This window comes from Pogona vitticeps, chromosome 2 (assembly GCF_051106095.1).
Source record: "Pogona vitticeps strain Pit_001003342236 chromosome 2, PviZW2.1, whole genome shotgun sequence".
Taxonomy (NCBI): domain Eukaryota; kingdom Metazoa; phylum Chordata; class Lepidosauria; order Squamata; family Agamidae; genus Pogona; species Pogona vitticeps.
In genome coordinates, this window is record NC_135784.1 from 4,168,973 (window position 1) to 4,189,781 (window position 20,809).

At 41.9% G+C, this 20,809-nt stretch overlaps 2 protein-coding genes across 4 annotated transcripts in view; one reads left to right on the plus strand and one right to left on the minus strand.

Moving 5' to 3' along the window:
* Positions 1 to 20,809, plus strand: part of LOC140703825 (uncharacterized) — a 412,915-nt gene that overhangs the window by 123,502 nt on the left and 268,604 nt on the right. The window lies entirely within an intron of this gene.
* On the minus strand, positions 7,736 to 20,631 carry LOC144587230 (uncharacterized). Of its 3 annotated transcripts, XM_078387157.1 has the most exons (4): positions 20,503 to 20,572; positions 19,748 to 19,876; positions 14,841 to 15,584; positions 7,736 to 14,756 (listed from the first exon to the last, which is right to left on the minus strand). In XM_078387157.1, the coding sequence occupies exons 3-4, from the start codon at positions 15,398 to 15,400 to the stop codon at positions 13,769 to 13,771; spliced, it is 1,548 nt and encodes a 515-aa protein (XP_078243283.1). In that variant the 5' UTR covers positions 15,401 to 15,584; positions 19,748 to 19,876; positions 20,503 to 20,572; the 3' UTR covers positions 7,736 to 13,768. The 3 variants fall into 3 exon arrangements, with proteins under 3 accessions (XP_078243283.1, XP_078243281.1, XP_078243282.1); XM_078387155.1 differs by lacking the exon at positions 20,503 to 20,572 and adding an exon at positions 20,610 to 20,631 and having other exon boundaries at positions 7,736 to 15,584; XM_078387156.1 differs by having other exon boundaries at positions 7,736 to 15,584; positions 20,503 to 20,574.

Below are 20,809 nucleotides of genomic sequence, written 5' to 3' on the forward strand. Positions count from 1 at the left end.
AACGGTTAGCAGTTTAAATTCCCCACCTTCCCCCCCACCTTTTTTCTGATTGTATCTCAAAGCTCAGGTTGAAAATCAAAGAAAAATTTTGCGACCGGAGCTGGTCATAACTCGATTTGGTCACAAGTCAGGATAGTTGTAAGATGAGGCAGTGGTACCTCGATAGACGATGGCCCCGCTAAATGACAAATCCGCATAACGATGACTTTTTGCGGTCACTATAGCGATTCGCAAAACAATCATTCCTATGGGCGATTTTCGCTGGACAATAATTTGGTCCGTGCTTTGCAGACCGTTAATTTGCAAGACGACGATTTCTACAGCTGATCGGCACTCGCAAAATGGCTGCCCTATGGGTGATCTTTGCAAAACGACAAGGTATTTTCCCCATTGGAACACATTAAACGGGTTTCAATGCATTCCAATGGGGAAATGGTTTTCGCATGACGATGATTTCGCTAAACAGCGATTTTCACGGAACAGATTATCATCATCATGTGGGGCACCACTGTACTCGATTCGTGCCCATCCTTGTGTTTGAAAGTGGCCAGTGGAGCTACAGTGGATGGGGTGTAACATATAATAATTTTTTTCACAGAGTAAGTCTGTATGCCGTCCTGTGCAAAAGATACCATTGTACACTCTCTATTCTAAAACAATCCAATCTAGCAGTCGACAATCCAAACAACTATACACCCATCACAAACATCCCCTTTATGTGAAAGTTGATGGAGCGGTTGGTGGAAGAGCAGCTCCAGATGTCCCTGGAGGAGGAGGAGGGTCCCTGGATCCAATTCAGGTCATGCCATGGCACTAAAACAGCACTGGTCACACTGCACAATGACCCGTTAAGGGAGGCTGAGGGGGAGGAATGATCCTGTTAGTATTCCTTATATTCTCCATGCCTTTTGCTGCTATCTACCATGGTATCTTCTGACAATCGGGACTGGTAATCTGAGGGCACTTAGGTGTTTCTGATCCTTCCTTGTTGGATGGGTCCATAGAGTTCAGCTTAGGGAGGAACGGTAAGCCCCATGAACCCTGATTTGTGAGGTGCCCCAGGGGTCGTCTATCTCCCCAAAGTTCTTGAACAACTATGTGAGATCACTAGGAGGGATCATCCAGATATCTGGAGTGTGCTGCCATCAGTTTGCTGATGACACACAACTTGATTTCTCCTTCACTTCTTCTGCACTGGATGCTGTCTGGATCCTTGGGCACTGCTGGGCTAAAATTCTGAACTGGATGACAGCCAAGAGGCTGAAGTTGAACCCAACAAGGTGGAGAACCTTCTGTTTGGAGGGGTGTGTGGACAAATTGGAAGCTTATATCCTAAATTAGATGGAGTTATCCTTCCTTTTAGGGACAGAGTTTGTAATGTGGGTGTAATCTTAATCCTGGCCTTTACATGGGAACAAGAAACATTAGGCTGATTGTCCAGTTACCTCCCTACCTACATGAGGGGTCCTTAAAGATGTGGGTGCATTTTCTGGAAATCTCCAAGATGGACTACTGTGAGGCTCTCTACATGGAGCTTCCATTGAAGCTAACTTGGAAAAGACAACAAATGCAGAATGCAGCAGCCAGGCTGATCTCAGGGGTGAACATGTTTGATCAAACCTCACCTTCATTGGCTTCCTCTGCCTTTTTGAGTCAGCTTCAAGGTTCTGGTCTTCACCTCTAAAGTCCTTAGATAAACGGCACTATTCTCTATTTTGGATGAGGAACAGTGTGGGCCTCTCGCAAAAAAGGAATTAATTATAATTCTAGTTAAGGCAATAAGATTCAAAAAATGGGAATGTAATAATTAGTTTCAATTAAGAGAATAATAGAATTAAGACAATAATAGAATGAAGTCTGGGATATAATCAACAATAAGCGGACATGCAATATTAAAATAAAATATGGATTGTTAAAGCAGAAAAAAATCGTTATATGGGAGTACTTTTTTTAAAAAATTAGTGAAAGGGGAAGTCTGATTATCTATACAATATATCATGATTTTCTGGAAGGGTTACTTCCCAAGACTATTAATACATAATATGGTTACCCCGGGGCCAGTTAGCTTGGAAGCTAAAACCTTGGTATTGGATGATTCCTGTTCCAGGGGTATTATGAATCCGTTCCACATTTTGAGTGCACTGTACATGAGTGATTACCTAAGGAAATGAGCCATAATCACCCCAATAGGTTCAGCACTTGAAATAACTCCTGTGAAGTGCAGAGAAAAACTCAGAATGGAATCAATACTTGTGAAACTAGAACGATCATCAGCTGAAACCATGCAGAGACAGCTTCTGCCTGTTTTAGAATGGAACATCCCATTTTATTTTATTTTATGTTTTAAAAAATGCAGATATAGGGAAAAAGCAGGATACAAATTGACATTGTTAGATTGGTTCACAATTCTAGCACATCTTACTGACACCCCCACCCCACTGCTCCAAGTAAACATTCCATGAAGCCCTCTCTTTTCCCCACCATGCTGGAATCAAGTCCCCACACAGCCTAAGAAACCCATTGTATCTCTTTCCCCAAAGGCCTGTGAAGGTTGAAATAAGTATGAACTGACATACAGCACAAAACAACAACACACATGGAACCTTAATAGATGCACATCAGGACTTCAGGTATCTCCTTTCACATTTATCTCTCTGTGACTCCATTTGTTCCATCTCTTGGTAGAATGCCATGACAGCATGAAACAACTGTAACAACACACATGGAAACTTATTGGAGCCACATCAGCACCTCAGACATCATCTTTCACATTTATCTCTCTGTGACTCTGTTTGCTCTATCTATTGTTAGAATGCTTTCTCCTCCTGACTTCTCTTGACTACCCCACTCAAGAGAACAAGGTGGCTCACAATGTTAAAAGGAGTTATATTAAAAACCACAAAAATGCCAATTTAAAGGCTACAAGGATAATTAAAAATCCATTCAGTTATTAAAACCATATACAACTTCAAAATAAATGTGCACCTCATATGTACAGTGGACCCTCTACTTACGGAATTAATCCGTATTGGAATGGTGGCTGAAGGTCAAAAAATCTGTAGGTCGAGTCTCCATTGACCTACAATGCATTGAAAACCGATTAATCCCATAACCGGTCATTTTTGTTCCATTTTGGGTTTTTTCTGGTCTGTAGGTCGATTCTCCGGCTGCAAGTTGAACCTAAATTTTGCAGCCAGAGAAGTCTATAACTTGAAGTCTGTAAGTCGACCCATCTGTAAGTCGAGGGTCCACTGTACACTGAGCAGACACATCATTCAAACCACTGACAGTTGAAGTGACCAGCATTGATTATATTGTTATAATAACCCCTGTGAATCGATGGGGGACAAAATATAGATCATTCTCTTCAAACAATTTCTGCATCTCAGCTTTAGTGTTAATCCTACTCCCTGTTGTCTACTAAAGCATCTCAGCTTTAGTGTTAATCCTACTCCCTGTTGTCTACTTATCACTGAGGTAGGTAATTCATCCATTCACAGGTCCAAATCCTGTTGTGTAGCTAGGCCTGCAGAACTTGAAGTTCTTGTGAAAGCTGACCTGTAGTCATGTCCAGGACGCAGTGCTATGCGCACAGCTGCAAAATCTTGCGCAGATATATTTTTTTATTACTATTATAGAATAAAATCAATGGTACAGGTTTAGGGAAAGGGAAGGTTTTTTGGGGAAAGATGAAAATTACAGGGTGTATTAGGAATAGGAATAGGCATCCTTCAGTCTCGAGAGACTATGGTATCGTGCTCTGCATGGAGGACTTGGAACAGCATCTAGTGTGGCTGAGAAGGCCAATTCGAGAGTGACAATCCCTTCCACACTGAGGACAAATACAATCTGTACCCCGTCTAGCTCCCTGATTTTGCTGTTTTCGTGACTGCTTCTTTGCCTCAGCCTGCTGGACAAGGGTCTCTTCAAATTGGGAGAGTCTGTGATGCACCGCCTGCCACCAGGCTGAACGCTCAGATGTCAGGGTTTCCCATAAATTTCATACCTACACATTATTACTATTTATTTCTCGCTATACAGTATTTGCTTTATCTAATTGTTCTCTTCAATCCAGATGTAGATTGGCTCCCATTTCTTTTCTGTCTCACACGTCCTATCTTTTAGTGTGTCTGTTAAAGTGTCCATCTCTGCAATTTCCAGGATTTTTTCCAAAAATTTGCCCTTCGTTGGTATCCTTGATGTCTTCCTGTATTTGGCATATAGAATTCTCGGCGCTATCACAATATGGAGTATTAGATACAAGTTCCCTTTTTTGATTGAGTCAGGTACAATGTTTAGTAGAAAAAGTTCTGGTACCAATGGAATTTTAATTAACAGAATCTTCTGTAATATCTCATGTACCAACTTCCAATAATTTTTAGCCTCCCTACACATCCACCACATATGATAAAAACTATCTATCTTGTCACTGTATTTCCAGCACTTATTAGATACATTTGTGATAATATTTCAGGCATTAAATGCCACCTGTAAAATATATATTTTCTTTAAGACTTGTTGATTTTGTCATTTTAATATTCATTTCCCATATTTGTTTCCAGGCATCTAATTCTATATTATGACCAATGTTTTGGGCCCATTTAATCATACAATCTTTGACAATCTCATCTTGCATTGTTTGATCTAGTAAGATACTGTACAGGCATTAATTTTTTTTCTTATCTAATAATCCCTTATCCAATATTGTTTTTTTTCATATAAAACCTAAAATTTTATCTTTCGCATCATCGTTGTTCGTTTGTTTAGTCGTGTCCAACTCTTCGTGACCCCATGGACCAGAGCACGCCAGGCCCTCCTGTCTTCCACTGCCTCCCGGAGTTCTGTCAAATTCATGTTGATTGCTTCGATGACATTGTCCAACCATCTCATCCTCTGTCGTCCCCTTCTCCTCTTGCCTTCACACTTTCCTAACATCAAGGTCTTTTCCAAGGAGTCTTCTCTTCTCATGAGATTGCCAAAGTACTGGAGCCTCAGCTTCAGGATCTGTCCTTCCAGTGAGCACTCAGGCTTGATTTCCTTTAGAATTGATAGGTTTGTTCTCCTTGCAGTCCAGGGGACTCTCAAGAGCCTCCTCCAGCACCACAATTCAAAAGCATCAATTCTTCGGCGGTCAGCTTTCTTTTTGGTCCAGCTCTCACTTCCATACATCACTACAGGAAAAAACATAGCTTTGACTATGCGGACTTTCGTTGGCAAGGTGATGTCTCTGCTTTTTAGGATGCTGTCAAGGTTTGTCATCACTTTCCTCCCAAGAAGCAAGCGTCTTTTAATTTCGTGGCTGTCTCCATCTGCAGTGATCATGGAGCACAAGAAAGTAAAATTTGTAACGACCTCTATGTCTTCCCCTTCTATTTCCCAGGAGGTGATGGGACCAGTGGCCATGATCTTAGTTTTTCTGATTTTGAGCTTCAGACCGTTTTTTACACTCTCCTCTTTCACTCTCATTACAAGGTTCCTTAATTCCTCCTCACTTTCTCCCATCAGAGTGGTATCATCTGCCTATCGGAGGTTGTTGATATTTCTTCCGGCAATCTTGATTCCGGCTTGGGATTCCTTCAGTCCAGCCTTTCGCATGATGTATTCTGCATATAAGTTGAATAAGCAGGGGGACAATATACAGCCTTGTCATACTTCTTTCCCAATTTTGAACCAATCAGTTGTTCCATATCCAGTTCTAACTGTTGCTTCCTGTCCCACGTATAGGTTTCTCAGGAGACAGATAAGGTGTTGAGGCACTCCCAATTCTTTAAGGACTTGCCATAGTTTGCTGTGGTCCACACAGTCAAAGGCTTTTATATAGTCAATGAAGCAGAAGTAGATGTTTTTCTGGAACTCTCTGGCTTTCTCTATAATCCAGCGCATGTTAGCAATTTAGTCTCTAGTTCCTCTGCCCCTTCGAAATCCAGCTTGTACCTCTGGGAGTTCTCGGTCCACATACTGTTGAAGCCTACCTTGGAGGATTTTGAGCATAACCTTGCTAGTGTGTGAAATGAGTGCAATTGTACGGTAGTTGGAGCATTCTTTGGCACTGCCCTTCTTTGGGATTGGGATGTAGATTAATCTTTTCCAGTCTTCTGGCCACTGTTGAGTTTTCCAAACTTGCTGGCATATTGAATGTAGCACCTTAACAGCATCATCTTTTAAGATTTTAAATAGTTCGACTGGGATGCCATCACCTCCACTGGCCTTGTTGTTCGACAAGCTTTCTAAGGCCCACTTGACTTCACTCTCCAGGATGTCTGGCTCAAGGTCTGCAACCACATTATCTGGGTTGTCCGGGGTATCCAACTCTTTCTGGTCTAATTCCTCTGTGTATTCTTGCCACCTCTTTTTGATGTCTTGTGCTTCTGTGAGGTCTCTCCCATTTTTGTCCTTTATCATGTTCATCTTTGCACAAAATGTTCCTCTAATATCTCCAATTTTCCTGAACAGATCTCTGGTTTTTCCTTTTCTATTATTTTCCTCTACTTCTTTACATTGTTCATTTAAGAAGGCCCTCTTGTCTCTCCTTGCTATTCTTTGGAAGTCTATGTTCAATTTTCTGTAACTTTCCCTATCTCCCTTGCATTTTGTTTCCCTTCTCTTCTCTGCTCTTTCTAAGGCCTCGTTGGACAGCCACTTTGCTTTCTTGCATTTCCTTTTCTTTGGGATGGTTTTTGTTGCTGCCTCCTGGACAATGTTACAAGCCTCTATCCAAAGTTCTTCAGGCACTCTGTCCACCAAATCGAGTTCCTTAAATCTGTTCTTCACTTCCACTGTGTATTCATAAGGGATGTGGTTTAGATTATACCTGGCTAGCCCAGTGGTTTTTCCTACTCTCTTCAGTTTAAGCTTGAATTTTGCTATGAGAAGCTGATGATCAGAGCCACAATCATCTCCAGGCCTTGTTTTTGCTGACTGTATTGAGCTTCTCAATACAGATATGCAAAAGAACAATCTTTTGCATATTTAGATTTTAATTGGGTTTCTGACCACCAGTCTAGAGAGGTACCTTATTCTAATAACTCCTTTTTTCTATTTAACTTAGCATCTTTGTCTAAAACACTGGTTCTTAACCTTGGGTTACTCAGGAGTTTTGGACTGCAACTCCCAGAAGCCTTCACCACCAGCTGTCCTGACTTGGATTTCTGGGAGTTGCAGTTCAAAAGCATCCGAGTAACAAAGGTTAAGAACCAGTGGTCTGAAACATGTGCATATCTAAAACTTTCCCGTTAGTGTTGGATTTGAAAATGCTTCTAAAGGCGCCACACAGAATGCTATCTTTTGATAATTTTGTTTTTGGATTGATGACCAAATCCATATTAAAGCTCTCCTTATTAAATGACAATTGAATTGCTTCAACTGTTTTCCTTTTTGATACCACAAAAACCTGTCCCTTATTTATTGTCTGGAAGCACTTTAAGTTTTACCTTTGGTTTTTTTCCCCAGCCACATAACTTTGGAAATTATTTTATTAAGTTCTTTAAAAATATTTTGCTTCAATATAACAGGGATCATTTCAAACAGAAAAATCAATTTTGGCAAGATATTCATTTTGACAACTGCTATTCTTCCCATCATCGAAAGTTGGTGCTTAGACCATTTCTCTAGATCTGTCCTTATTTCTTTTATTAATTTCATGTAGTAGTCTTTTGCCAATGTTGTGTTTTGGATGTAAGGGTTATGCCTTTTCAGCAAAGGTTCCAGCAGAAAGAAGCACAACAAGCAAAGCAAGTCTTCTTCAGAGGCACTTTACTTTAGACAAAATATAGAAAATAGCAGCAGACGTGCACTCCTACACACCCATTCTAACCCACACCAACTGTGCTGGCGTTTTTCCTTATATACAGGACCGAGACGCCTATTTACATAATTTCTGATGAGCTGCAGCTGTAGTGAGCTACAGCTGCCTTCCAAGAATGGCTTCCAGGAGCTCAGGGAACAAATGCAGGTTTTGACCAGACCACAACACTCCTCCCATTTGTTTCTGAGTTTCTGGTCTTTTTCTCTGTTATATCACATTTGCACTGGTTGATACATATATTATTTACAGTACATTTTGTATATATACAAAACTTCATTTGGTTAAGGTATACTGTACAGATACATTTCGCTTAAATATTGTACATATTACATCATATGCATTTCATACCCATAATCTGTATACCTTTATTGAATTTGGGTTCTGACAGAGGCTTTGTCAGTATGTCTGCCAGATTGTCTTCTGTTGGACAGTAGTTCAAGGTAATTATTCCTTCTTGTACCGTTTGCCTAACGTTGTGGTACCTAATGTCCACATGTTTGCTCCTGGTTTTCACCTTTTCGGAGCTGGCTAATTTGATACATGCCATATTGTCCTCATAGACAATTATTGGTTCCTTTTGGTCTATGCCTAGATCTGTTAACAATTGTTTGATCCATACTAGACTTGTACATAGTTGCGAAAGTGATGCAAACTCAGATTCACATGTAGATAAGGCTATATATGTTTGTTTCTTTACAGACAAATCAACTAAAGTGTTTCTAAACATTATGGCATTACCAGACGTGGACTTTCTGTCCTCTGTATCATTTGCCCAGTCACTATCTACATAACACTTAATCGTTAGTGCACCCACTGGTGTAATATTCAGTTTCAGATCTGTTGTACCCTTTAGATACCTTAAAACTCTTTTTAGATCTGTCCAGTTTTTGTGACTTGGGTTATTGGAATACCTGCTTAGTATGTTAATTGCATTGCAAATATCAGGCCTTGTCCATATGGCTATATGCTGCAGGCTGCCTAATAAGGACTTGTATTATTCTACGTGAGGAAATTGTTCAGTGTTTTCCTCTGTAACTTGGCTTCCTACCATCATAGGAGTTCTAGCTGGCTTACATTCTGACATTCTCCATGTTTCTAGGAGTTGTTTAATTTTCTGGGTTTGATGCAGAGCAAATACTTTATTAGGTATTATTTCTATCTCTACACCCAGATATTGTTTTACTGGACCTAATGCTTTTAAAGTAAAAGCTTTCTCTAGGCATAGTGCCGTGTATTCTATTTGCTGTACATCAGCACTCATTATTAGGAGATCATCAACATAACAGATCACTATTGTTTGGTTAATACCTGTTCCTTTAATGAATAGACATGCATCTGCTTTTGTGGCTTTAAAGCCCAAACTTTCCAATTTTGCTTTTAGATGTAGAGCCCATCTTCTAGCTGATTGTCGCAGCCCATATATCGAGCGATTCAGGTGGTATACTTTATGCTCTGTGCCTACTCCTGGTAGCTCAAAACCGGGTGCTTGTTCCATATATAAATTTTCCTCCAGTGTGGCATTCAGATATGCTGTTTGTACATCGTAGTGATGCACGTGCCACTGTCGTTGGGCTGCCAGTGCTAGAACATAACGAATAGTCTGAGCTGCTACTGTGGGCGAAAATATTTCCTCATAGTCAATATGTTTCTTCTGGGAAAATCCCTTGGCTACTAAGCGGGCCCGGTATATGGGATCTGCCCCCTCCTGGGGCTTGATTCTGTATACCCATCTGCAGCCTATTGCTTGCTTTCCTGGTGGTAGGCTGCAGGGGGTGAAGACACCAAGTGTCTTCATGGCATGCATCTCTTGATGCATTGCTTCAAACCACTTTTTCCTTTCACTGACTGGTAACTTGAGAATGTCCTCATATTTTTGGGGTTCAAGCTGTACATTATATGCCACAGCTTCCCCTATAACGAACCGTTGGGGTGGTACACCCCTCGTCGTTCTTGGTGGGAGTTCTCTTTTCTGTACTATGGGGCTGTGCTCAATAGGCGGTATTACCTCCTGTTTTATAGCTTCTGGAGTCACAGAAGGGGTTAAGGGTTTGTATTCCTCATCCCCGCTATCTGCTTTTGCTGGGAGAGATTGCCTTGGCAACTCACTCTCTCTCTCCTGTAATGTGAAGGGCATGTCTGAGGTAGGGAAATAAGTTTCTTCTATTTGAGGCAATAGCTCCTGTTCACAGAAATTTGCAGATCTAGATATCACTATACCACGCTTATCTTTGGTTAGGAATCTATAACCTTTAGTAAAAGGAGAGTATCCGACACACAAAAGTCTTTGAGTTTTGGGGGCACCTTTCTTTCTTTGGGATTTTGGTATGTGTACAAAAGCACTAGCACCAAAACATCTTAAGTAGGATAGGTCAGGTGTTTTCCCATATAACAAGTTATAGGGAATGTTATCTATAGATCTACTATATATGCGATTAGTCAAATGTGTAGCACATTGCAAAGCTTCCCCCCAAAATGCTTGACCAAGCCTTGACTGGGTTAGCAAAGCATCTTTCATGACCTGTAGTACTCCTGCCTTTCTTTCAGCAACAGAATTCTCGGCAGGTGAATACGGATTTGTGCTCCGATGTTGGATTCCTGTCTTTTCAAGCCAGGATTGCATAGCACTGCCCATAAATTCTCCTCCTCTATCGGTTTGTAATTGCGCCACCTTGTGGTTGAATTGGCGCTCTACCATATGAACCCAACCTCTAAATTTCTGAAATGCCTCCTTCTTTTCTTTCAGTAGGTAACAGAATACAAAACGTGAGCAGTCATCAATTATGAACAGAAAATATCTGGCCCCTCCCATTGTTGCTTTGAATGGACCTACTATATCTGCATGGACTAATTCAAAAGGTCTTAGTGACTGTCTGTCACTTTTCTTGCTCACTGGGGCTTTACGTGATTTTACTTGTTTGCAAGTGTGACAGTCCACATAATTATGGCACTCTTGCAAGCGGATACCACGGGCCAATTCAGCTGTTTTCTGAATATATTTATAATTTAAATGAGCTAGGCGATTATGCCACAGATGTGCACATGCTTTATGGGTTTCTTTATTTGTGCACAATGCTCTAGCCAACTCAGCCTTTGGAGTGGCTTCGAGGACAAAAAGATTGTCTCTCATTGGCACCTTTATACACTTGCCCCCTTTTGTGATATTACATGTTTTCCCTTTAAATTGCACAATGAACCCATCCTGCAACAGGCATGACACACTTAATAAACTTTGTTTGAGGGAGGGTACACACAAAGCGTTAGATACTACAGCTTGCAAACCAGGTACATACACTTTCCCAGTCCCTTTAACTTTTGCAGAGGCTCCATCAGCTAGACTCACGTGAGTCCTCTCGGAGGGATTCAAACTAGTGTATCGTGTCGGGTCACAGCAAATGTGACAGCTGGCACCACTGTCAATTAGCCATTGTCCTTCCTCTGGGTCCTGTGTTCTCACCACTGCAACTTTGCCTTGTCCTGCAGTCTTCCCACGGCGTTTTGACTCTTTAGACGGGCACTAGCGCTGAATGTGAGAGGTCGAGCCGCAGCAATAGCATCTCCGTGTCTCTTCCTTCTCCGATGTCCTCGCTGTAGAGGGATGGGCTTTTCCCCTCTTCCCTTCCTGTTTTTGCTCTTGTCGTTTCTCCTCCTCCTCCAGCAATCGGCTAGTGAGATACTGAAGGGTTAATGTGTTCTCTGGTATCACCTCCAGGGTCAGAGCAAAAACATCCCAGCTGCTATCTAATGAGCCCAGCACAATTAGCACTTTCTGCAGCTCAGGAATGTTCACTCCTACGTCCTCTAAATCTTTGAGTGTTCGCTTCATGAGACGTAGATGTGCTCGTAAATCACCTCCAGGCTCTAATTTCGTGTTGTAGAGGCGTCTGAACAGGCTTATTTTCGAGGCCACAGACTGGCGTGTGTAGATTTCTTTGAGCGTGTCCCAACATTGTTTTGCTGTGGTCAGGCCTCGTATGTGCACAAGCAGTTCATCGTCCATGCTTAAGCCAATATGGGCTTGTGCTCTCTCATCTTTTTGAAGATTTTCTCCCGTTAAGGGGGTGGGTGTTGCTTCTACTACTGACCATAACGACTCCCTCTTCAGTAGCAGACGCATCTTGTGGGACCATGCTGCATAATTTGTCTCGGTGAGGTGACAGACTGGATAAGGAGTAGTCTGTTGAATTATAGTTGGCACCTGGGCTGGTGCTCTCGCTCCTCCAGACACCTCTGGTCCATCATCTGTGTCCGACATTCTGTCGCTGTTTTCTCACCAAAGCCACTTACTGCTCTCAACAGCCTTTCTCTTGTTGTTTGCAGCGTTCAGAAGCGTAGGCTGGACCATAACCTGTTGTGTTTTGGATGTAAGGGTTATGCCTTTTCAGCAAAGGTTCCAGCAGAAAGAAGCACAACAAACAAAGCAAGTCTTCTTCAGAGGCACTTTACTTTAGACAAAATATAGAAAATAGCAGCAGACGTGCACTCCTACACACCCATTCTAACCCACACCAACTGTGCTGGCGTTTTTCCTTATATACAGGACTGAGACGCCTATTTACATAATTTCTGATGAGCTGCAGCTGTAGTGAGCTACAGCTGCCTTCCAAGAATGGCTTCCAGAAGCTCAGGGAACAAATGCAGGTTTTGACCAGACCACAACAGCCAATGTGTTCATTTGGGGGGGGGGGGTCAGATGTATTCCTGCTTCTTTGTATCCTGTTCGCTCTTGTATATTTTTTCTCTTCCTTTGTCAAATTTTTCATAAATCTTTTCTTTTTTTATTGTTTTATTTTAAATCTGGTCATGGCTCCATATTCTGTTAATGTCTTTGTCAATGAGGCTATCGAATCCATAGGATCCTTTAATAATATTGCTAGGTCATCTGCAGATGATTGGATATTGAATTTTTCTCCTTTCATTTTTAGTCCCATTATCTATCCAATCTAATTTGCTAGTTAAAGATTTCTATCATTAAGATAGACAGCAGTGGCGATAGTGGGCATCCTTGTCTTGTGCCTTTCTCGATTTTAATTATTTCCAGTAGATTCTCCATTCACCTTGACCGTAGCTTCCTGTTGAGTATAGATAGTTTTTACTTTGGCTATAAAGTTTTCTCAGGCATCCATTGCTTCTAATTGGGCTATCAGAAAATTCCAATTTACATTGTCAAATGTATTTTCTGCAATCAAATTCTGCAAGTTCATTGAAGAACTGTTATGCAATCATATTGCTTGGGCATAAACTCTGCACTGCATTAAATTGAGTCCAACAAGAATTACATCATTTTATTGCCTTAATATCTTTTTTTTTTTAAAAAAAAACTAAGATAGACTTCCAGAAAAAATTTTTGCTGCCTCCTTTCCCCCCAAAAAACATTTTGTGCCAGAAAATGTTACCCAAACAGAAGAACTCAGGTTTCCTACCTGGATTTAAAGTTTGGCTACTCCTGAAAGAGGAAAGTGAAGGTCACACCAAATTCTTTTTTTCTAGCAAATGTCTACCTCATCTCATAAATCAGTTGACATTCTCTCTCATTCTTCAAATAAAAGACATTTTTCCTTTACCCAATACCTTCCAACATTCCATATATTTTGGTATTAGCACCTTCCAAAGATTGAAAGAAAACAGGTGCACTTCTCATGTTTAATAAGATGATCAGTCTTCCTGAACAAGATGCTTTGATTGTCTCTTCTCTCATCTCAAACAACGTGAGTTCTGCTAATGATGGGCTTATATTTCTCCTCTGTGTGAGTTATTTGATATAAATTGAAGTTACCACTCTGATTGAAGCCCTTTCCACATTCCATACATTTATATCATTTATCCCGTGTTTTTTTAAAATGTGAATTAAGGCTACCACTATGACTGAAATTCTTTCCACATTCCATGCATTTATATGGTTTTTCCCATGTGTCTTTTGATGTACATTATGGTTTATGTGAAATGAGGGCACTGTTGTGAATGAAGCTATTTCCACAATCTGTGCATTTTTATGGTTTCTCCCGTGTGAGATTTTATATGTGATTTAAGGGAAACATTCTGACTGAAGCTCTTTCCGCATTCCATACATTTATATGGTTTCTCCCTTGTGTGTGTTTTTTGATGTGCCTTAAGGTTACCACTGTGAATGAAGCTCTTTCCACATTCCATGCATTGATGTGGTTTCTCCCCTGTGTGTGTTTTTCTATGTGAATTAAGGTTACCACTGTGACTGAAGCGCTTTCCGCATTCCATGCACTGATGTGGTTTCTCCCCTGTGTGTGTTTTTTTATGTGAATTAAGGTGACCACTCTGACTGAAGCTCTTTCCGCATTCCATGCACTTATATGGTTTTTCCCCTGTGTGAGTTTTTTGATGTGAACTAAGGTTACCAACCTGACTAAAGCTCTTTCCACATTCCATGCATTTATATGGTTTCTCCCCTGTGTGTGTTTTTTGATGTGAATTAAGGCTACCACTGTGACTGAAGCTCTTTCCACATTCCATGCATTTATATGGTTTCTCCCCGGTGTGTGTTTTCTTATGTGAATTCAGTTTCTCACTGCGACTGAAGCTCTTTTCACATTCCATGCATTTATGTGGTTTCTCCCCTGTGTGTGTTTTTTGATGTGAATTAAGATTAGCACTGTGACGGAAGCTCTTTCCACATTCTATGCATTTATATGGTTTCTTCCCTGTGTGTGTGTTTTTATGTGAATTAAGGTTACCACTGTGACTGAAGCTCTTTCCACATTCCATGCATTTATGGGGTTTCTCCCCTGTGTGAATTTTTTTATGTGAATTAAGACTGTTGCTACAACGGAAGCTCTTTCCACATTCCATGCATTTATGTGGTTTTTCCCCTGTGTGAGTTTTCTTATGTGAATTAAGGGAAGAGCTCTGACTAAAGCTCTTTCCACATTCCATGCATTTATGTGGCTTTTCCCCTGTGTGAGTTTTTTGATGTGAATTAAGGGTATCGCTACGACGGAAGCTCTTTCCACATTCCATGCATTGATGTGGTTTTTCACCTGTGTGAGTTTTTTGATGTGAATTAAAGTGTCCACTCTGACTGAAACTCTTTCCACATTCCATGCACTTATATGGTTTTTCCCCTGTGTGGGTTTTTTTATGTGAACTGAGCGCACTGCTGTGACTGAAGCTCTTTCCGCATTCTGTGCATTTATATGGTTTCTCCCCTGTGTGAGTGTTTTGATGTGAACTGAGAGAACTGCTGTGACTGAAGCTATTTCCACATTCTGTACATTTATATGGTTTCTCCCCTGTGTGAGTTCGTTGATGTGCCTTAAGGTGACAACTCTGATTGAAGCTCTTTCCACATTCCATACATTCATATGGTTTCTCCCGTACATTAGTTATTTCATTTGAACTTAGGTGACTGCTCTGACGGAAGCTCCTTCTACAAAATAATTTATATTCCTTATTGCTTCTGATGGTTTTTTCATTGTTCTTAGTTATGCTCTTTCCATGTTCCATGCATTGAATTGTTTTCATTTTCTTCTTGAACTCTCCCATGTCTATTGGTATTTCAGTTCTACTTGAATGTTTTTCTTCAGATGGGACACTCTCTGCTTCCTCATTTTTCATGGTTTTTTTCATACAGTCAGGAGATCTTAAGTGTCAGGCTCTGGAAAACCTGGAAATTTCCTTTCCCCTCTTGTAGTCTCTCTTCCCTTCTGATTTTTTTTTCTCCTTTTCAGTATTTATTTCTTTTCTTTCCATATGTTTCTTCTCGGTGACAGAAGAGTTGGCTGCTTAGAATATTGTTTCTCTCATATGTTACCTGAAGGAGAAAAAAAAGACTGGGAGTAAAGCACAGAAAGGAATTTTATTTGGGTTCAAGTGAAGGTACTGGTTACTTTGTGGCACAGTGGTTAAACTGCTGTACTGCAGCCAAAACTGTGCTCACAACCTGGGGTTCAATCCCAGGTAGCCAGCTCAAGGTTCACTCAGCCTTCTTTCCTTCTGAGGTCAGTAAAATGAGTACCCAGCTTGCTGGGGGGAGGCAATATGTAGCCTGCATAATTAACTTGTAAACTGCCCAGAGTGCTTGAAACACTATGGGGCGGTACATAAGCAGCATGCTTTGCTTTGCTTACTCTTTGACTGTCAGGAGGAAGGGACAAACCACAGAGCTGCACCAAGGAGCAACAGAAGGAAAAGGAAAAGCCTCTTGTGACTCAATTACTTTTGATTTTTGGATTGTAAAAACCCTCTGCTTACATAAAATGCAAACATTTTAATTGCTAAAATATATTACATTAAAATAGGTAAATAACTTTCCTGACCATTTCTATGTTATAACAATCTTAGTCTACAAGATGGCAATAGGAAACCATATATGAAATATTTCAATTTCACATTGATGTATATATTATCTTACCAAGGTGACAATTATTGAGGGCAGAATGAGTTTGCTTCTAAGTAGAAATTGAAATGAAACAGGAAATGTTATGGAAAGGGCCTGGAAACACTTCACTGAGATTGGCTAAAATAAATGTTCAGGTTTAAAATTAGTCCCTGGTAGTAAAACTAACAGTGAAACATCCTCAGCTTTCCAGGTAAGGGGCAGGGAGGAATGCCAAAATATGAAATTTCACATGCATACAGTGTCCAAATAATTACAGGGCATAGGGGGAAAACAGCCCTGTGGAAATGTACAATGTCTTAAAAAACAGGCTTGAGAGAATTAATTCTCCAGCCAAACCTGGGAATAAGGTCACAGGGGAGAATAATCTTGCCACAGTTGAGAGTCCAGGGTGGAGTCAAGAAAGGAGAGAACTGAAAAGGTATTGACTGTATTCATGTTGCACATCTTAATATGCCAGTATGACAGTGGAAACCACTAGCTTGGGAGGTAGTGAAGGCTCCAATGCTGGAGGCATTGAAGAGAAAGCCGGACAGCCATCTGTAAGATACACTCTAATTTGGATTGAAATGCTGACATCCTTACAGGCCCCTTCCAACTCCACTATTGACCAGAGGTGGTTTCTACAAGTCCTACAACTTGTACTCTTGGTCACTAGAATACCTTGGTGAGAGTAAACCTTGATGTTACACTATCTTGAGGTACAGAATCTTAGTTTTACAGGCTTTTATTCTGTGAGGCTTTCCAAAATTTGAGTCAGAACCTAGTGGCAGCCTGCCACATTCTGAGTTACAGTCCCTTGTACTTACAGGAAGTACAATAACAAAAAGATTCCTATTTTTAAAAAAAGTATTGCTGCACGAGGCCTCTGGACCTCTTGAATTATTTTTATACTTATGGAATACAGAAGTATGAAACTTAAATTACTATCCGATAAGCTGATGTTTCTTGGAATTATTGCAAAATTGGGGGAAAAAATAAACTTTGTTACCCAGATGAATTTTGACATAAATGGAAATGATTGTTGGGTTCATTTGGAATTCATTTGCAGGTGATGCCGTCCTGTGCCTACAGCACTGCCTGGGGACCGTACTGCAGCGGATGCAGGAGAATGGGCTGAGGCTGAACCCGGACAAGACGGAGGTTCTGAGGGTGGGCGCCCCCACCTTGGGTGGCCTAGGTGACTCTCTCTCATTTGGGGGGGGATGACCCTGGCCGCAAAAAGTGGGGTCCGCAGCCTGGGGATCCATCTGTACCTGGCGCTTACGATGGAATCACAAGTGGCGTCGGTGGTCCGCACCGCCTTCTTCCACCTTTGGCGGATAGCCCGGCTGCGGCCCTACCTTGATGGGGGGCACTCACTACCTTGGTGTATGTGCTCGTAATCTCAAGATTAGATCACTGTAATGCGCTCTACGTGGGGTTGCCTTTGAGGTTGATGCGGAAATTCCAAGTGGTGCAGAATGCGGCGGCCAGGCTCTTTAGCGGAGCGAGAAAATACCAGCACATTTCTCCCATTCTGGCTGCGCTGCATTGGCTGCCCATTCGGTTCCGCATCGATTTCAAAGTGTTAACGTTGACTTATAAAGCCCTAAACGGTTTAGGACCTCGATGCTTGGCAGAACACCTTCTCCCACCAAGGTCTACCCGTATCACATGTGCGAGTCAGGAGGTAAGGCTGAGGAGCCTGACGCCGAGAGAGGCCCGTAAGGAAAGAACTAGAAATCAGGCCTTCTTGGCTGTGGCTCCTCACCTTTGGAACAATCTCCCTCCGATGATTCGCGCGGCCCCCTCGCTGGGTACCGTCAAAAATCAGTTAAAACATGGATGTTCGTGCAGGCCTTCCCTCCAGGTAATCCTTGACTTTATTTTCTCTTTTCCTTTCTTGCTTTCCTTTTTTTTCCTTTTTTCTTTTTTGCCATCTTGAATAATTTACTAAGGCGGGGTATAAATAAAATAAATCAAATAAAAATAAAAATAATAATCTTTTTTATCTGTGATGGTCACAGGCTTCTGGTTTTGTCCAGGAGGTCTCTAAAAGTTGTATCAGTCTCTTAGGGAGAGGTTCAGGCATCAGATTCCCTGACCTGGCACTCTGGATGACAACTTCTCAAGTATTTAAAAGCCACTACCACGTCTCCCCCTGCTCTACTTTCTGAAAGCTAAATATGCCCAGATTTTTCCATCTTTTCTCCTAAGGTTTGTTCCAGGCTTCAATCACCCTTGTTGCCCTTCTCTGAATCTGTTCCACCTTGTCTTCATCCTTTTCCGACTCTGCTGTCTAGAAGTAGAGAGAATACTCATGACGAAGCCTAACCAGAGCTGAATGGAGGGGAACTACAGCTTCATGGGACCTGGGCACTCTACAAGGTGCTTTGAGAATGACCATTTGATCATCTGCTCCAGAATTTTCTCTGGGATTGATATCAAGCTGACTGCTCTGTAGTTCTCAGGGCCATCGTTTCAGCCATTTTTGAAAATAGGAACAACATTAGCCCTTCTCCAATCACATGTCATTTTGTCTGTCCTCCATGATTTCAAGAAAATAATAATACAGAGTGGTTCTGACAGTTTTTCAGTCTGTTCATTCAATACTCTTGGGTGCAGTTCATTAGGCTCTGGAGATGTGAACTCTTTTTAAGTAGTGAGTTATTCTTTGACTATTTAGTTGTCAGTCTCAAGATGCCATAGTGATAATACAGTACAATAACGATACCACAGGTATTTTCTGATGTAAACATATTTAAAAAGTTCCTTCAGACACAGTAGAGAAGGATTCAAAATGGAAGGACATTTGGATTGCTTAAGCTAGCCTCATACACGGTCAAAGACAGGGGCTCCCCCACCTGGGGTCCCCAGATGTTCTTGGACTAAAACTCCCAAAAGAAGCCTTCACTGCCAGCTGTGCTGAGCAGGATTTTTCAGAGTTGTCCAAGAATATCTGGGGACCCAAGGTTACGAACCACTGATCCGATCGAGGGTAACAGCGAATTTTGGCATATTATGAACATAAAATTTCAATTTCAATTTTAGATTTTTTAAAATAAAAGAAGACTATTGGTAAAACCACTTCTTAAGTATCTCACTTCCCTTAAAAGCCTTATTACAGTCACTCACTATAAGTCCATTTTGACTTCATGGCACATGATTAGGAAATTTTGAGCATTACTGCAATGTTCCTTGACTTGTCTTTCTACTCAGAAGTAGAAACTACCATCCAGGAATTTTTTTTAAAAGGTGCAGTAACTTGTCTGGGTTCAACTGTACTAGTTCGATCCTTGCCCAGTGTGACTGATTAGAGCCATGGAGGGGGCTATGATTGATTGGGTCCCTTTATGCCAACGAACTTGGACAAGTTTAGAAGAGGGTAACACTAATGATTAAAGAACTGGAAATCAAACCCTAGACAACCATCTATTAGATTTACTTTGATTTTGATTCTTTGCCCTGAGCAGGGGATTCAATATCAAGACAATCTACTTCTAACTTCCTTTATTATGTCAAACAGCTGCATCCTGGCAAGAAGCGACAAGAGACATCCTTCACACTCTCTGCCCAGGAGTCCAAAAACTACTTACCTGGAGAGACCTTGTTGTTCTGGTTCATCTTCCAGCTCCACTGCCATCTTCCTTTCTCCGGACACTCAGAGCTGAAGCCTCAAGCCGCATTGATAAGTAACTTTTCTGCTTATTCTGCCCTCCTCTCTCCTGTAGAAGAGCAACGGAAGGAAAAGACCCTCAACAGTCAGTGGAGTGTGTGTGTGTGTGTGTGTGTGTGTGTGTGTGTGTGTGTGTGTGTGTGTGTGTGTGTGTGTGTGTGTGTGTGTGTGTGTGTGTGTGTGTGTGTGTGTGTGTGTGTGTGTGTGTGTGTGTGTGTGTGTGTGTGTGTTGCGCTGCCTGCCTTGGCCCCCTCCCTCCCAGCTGACCCCCATTTTCTCTGCTGATACTCTTTCTGCCCCCCCCCTTTTCCTCTTCCTCCAACTAAGCCCACACCCCCTCCCTACCCAGGGCGTTGCAGCCTCAAAACCCCTTTTCTCACTTTTGCAGAAGGGGGGAGTCTGGACTTTGGGGGACCCCCGCCGAGGAGGGGGAGAGCCAAGTTCCTTCCTCTCCTTCCTTTTTCCCCCCACAGCCACCGATGGCTGCAGGATCCAGGAGAAAGTCCGGGGGGGGGGAATGTCTTCTCAAAGGAAAAGCGAGGTTGAGCCCCCCCCCTCCATGCACGCAACAAACAGACAGAGAGAGTGCTTTGCTGGGAGGGGACATTGCCTTCCTTTTAAAAAAAAATCCTTCCCAATATTTTGCACCCCTCGCGCCGCCCCTCCATGGCTCACCTCCTTGCAAGTCCTGATGCGGGGAAACTCCCAAGGAGACGCCTTTGCAAGCGCAGTCCCCCCCCCCGAGACCATAGAGGCGGGAGAAAGTAGAGGTGCCCTCTCACCGCTTCCGGTTCTGATTTTGATAAACGTCAAAGGATAGGAGCTCCTCTACTCTCCTCCGTAGTTGTAAGTTCCCCTCCCCCGCGTCCCACTAACCCAAAGTGTTTGATGAATGAAGCGGGGAGTGGAATTACCTGCAGAAAAAAGAAAAAGGGGGGGGGGGGAAGGAGAGATTGACTCTTGGAGAAGCTGTGAAGCGCTC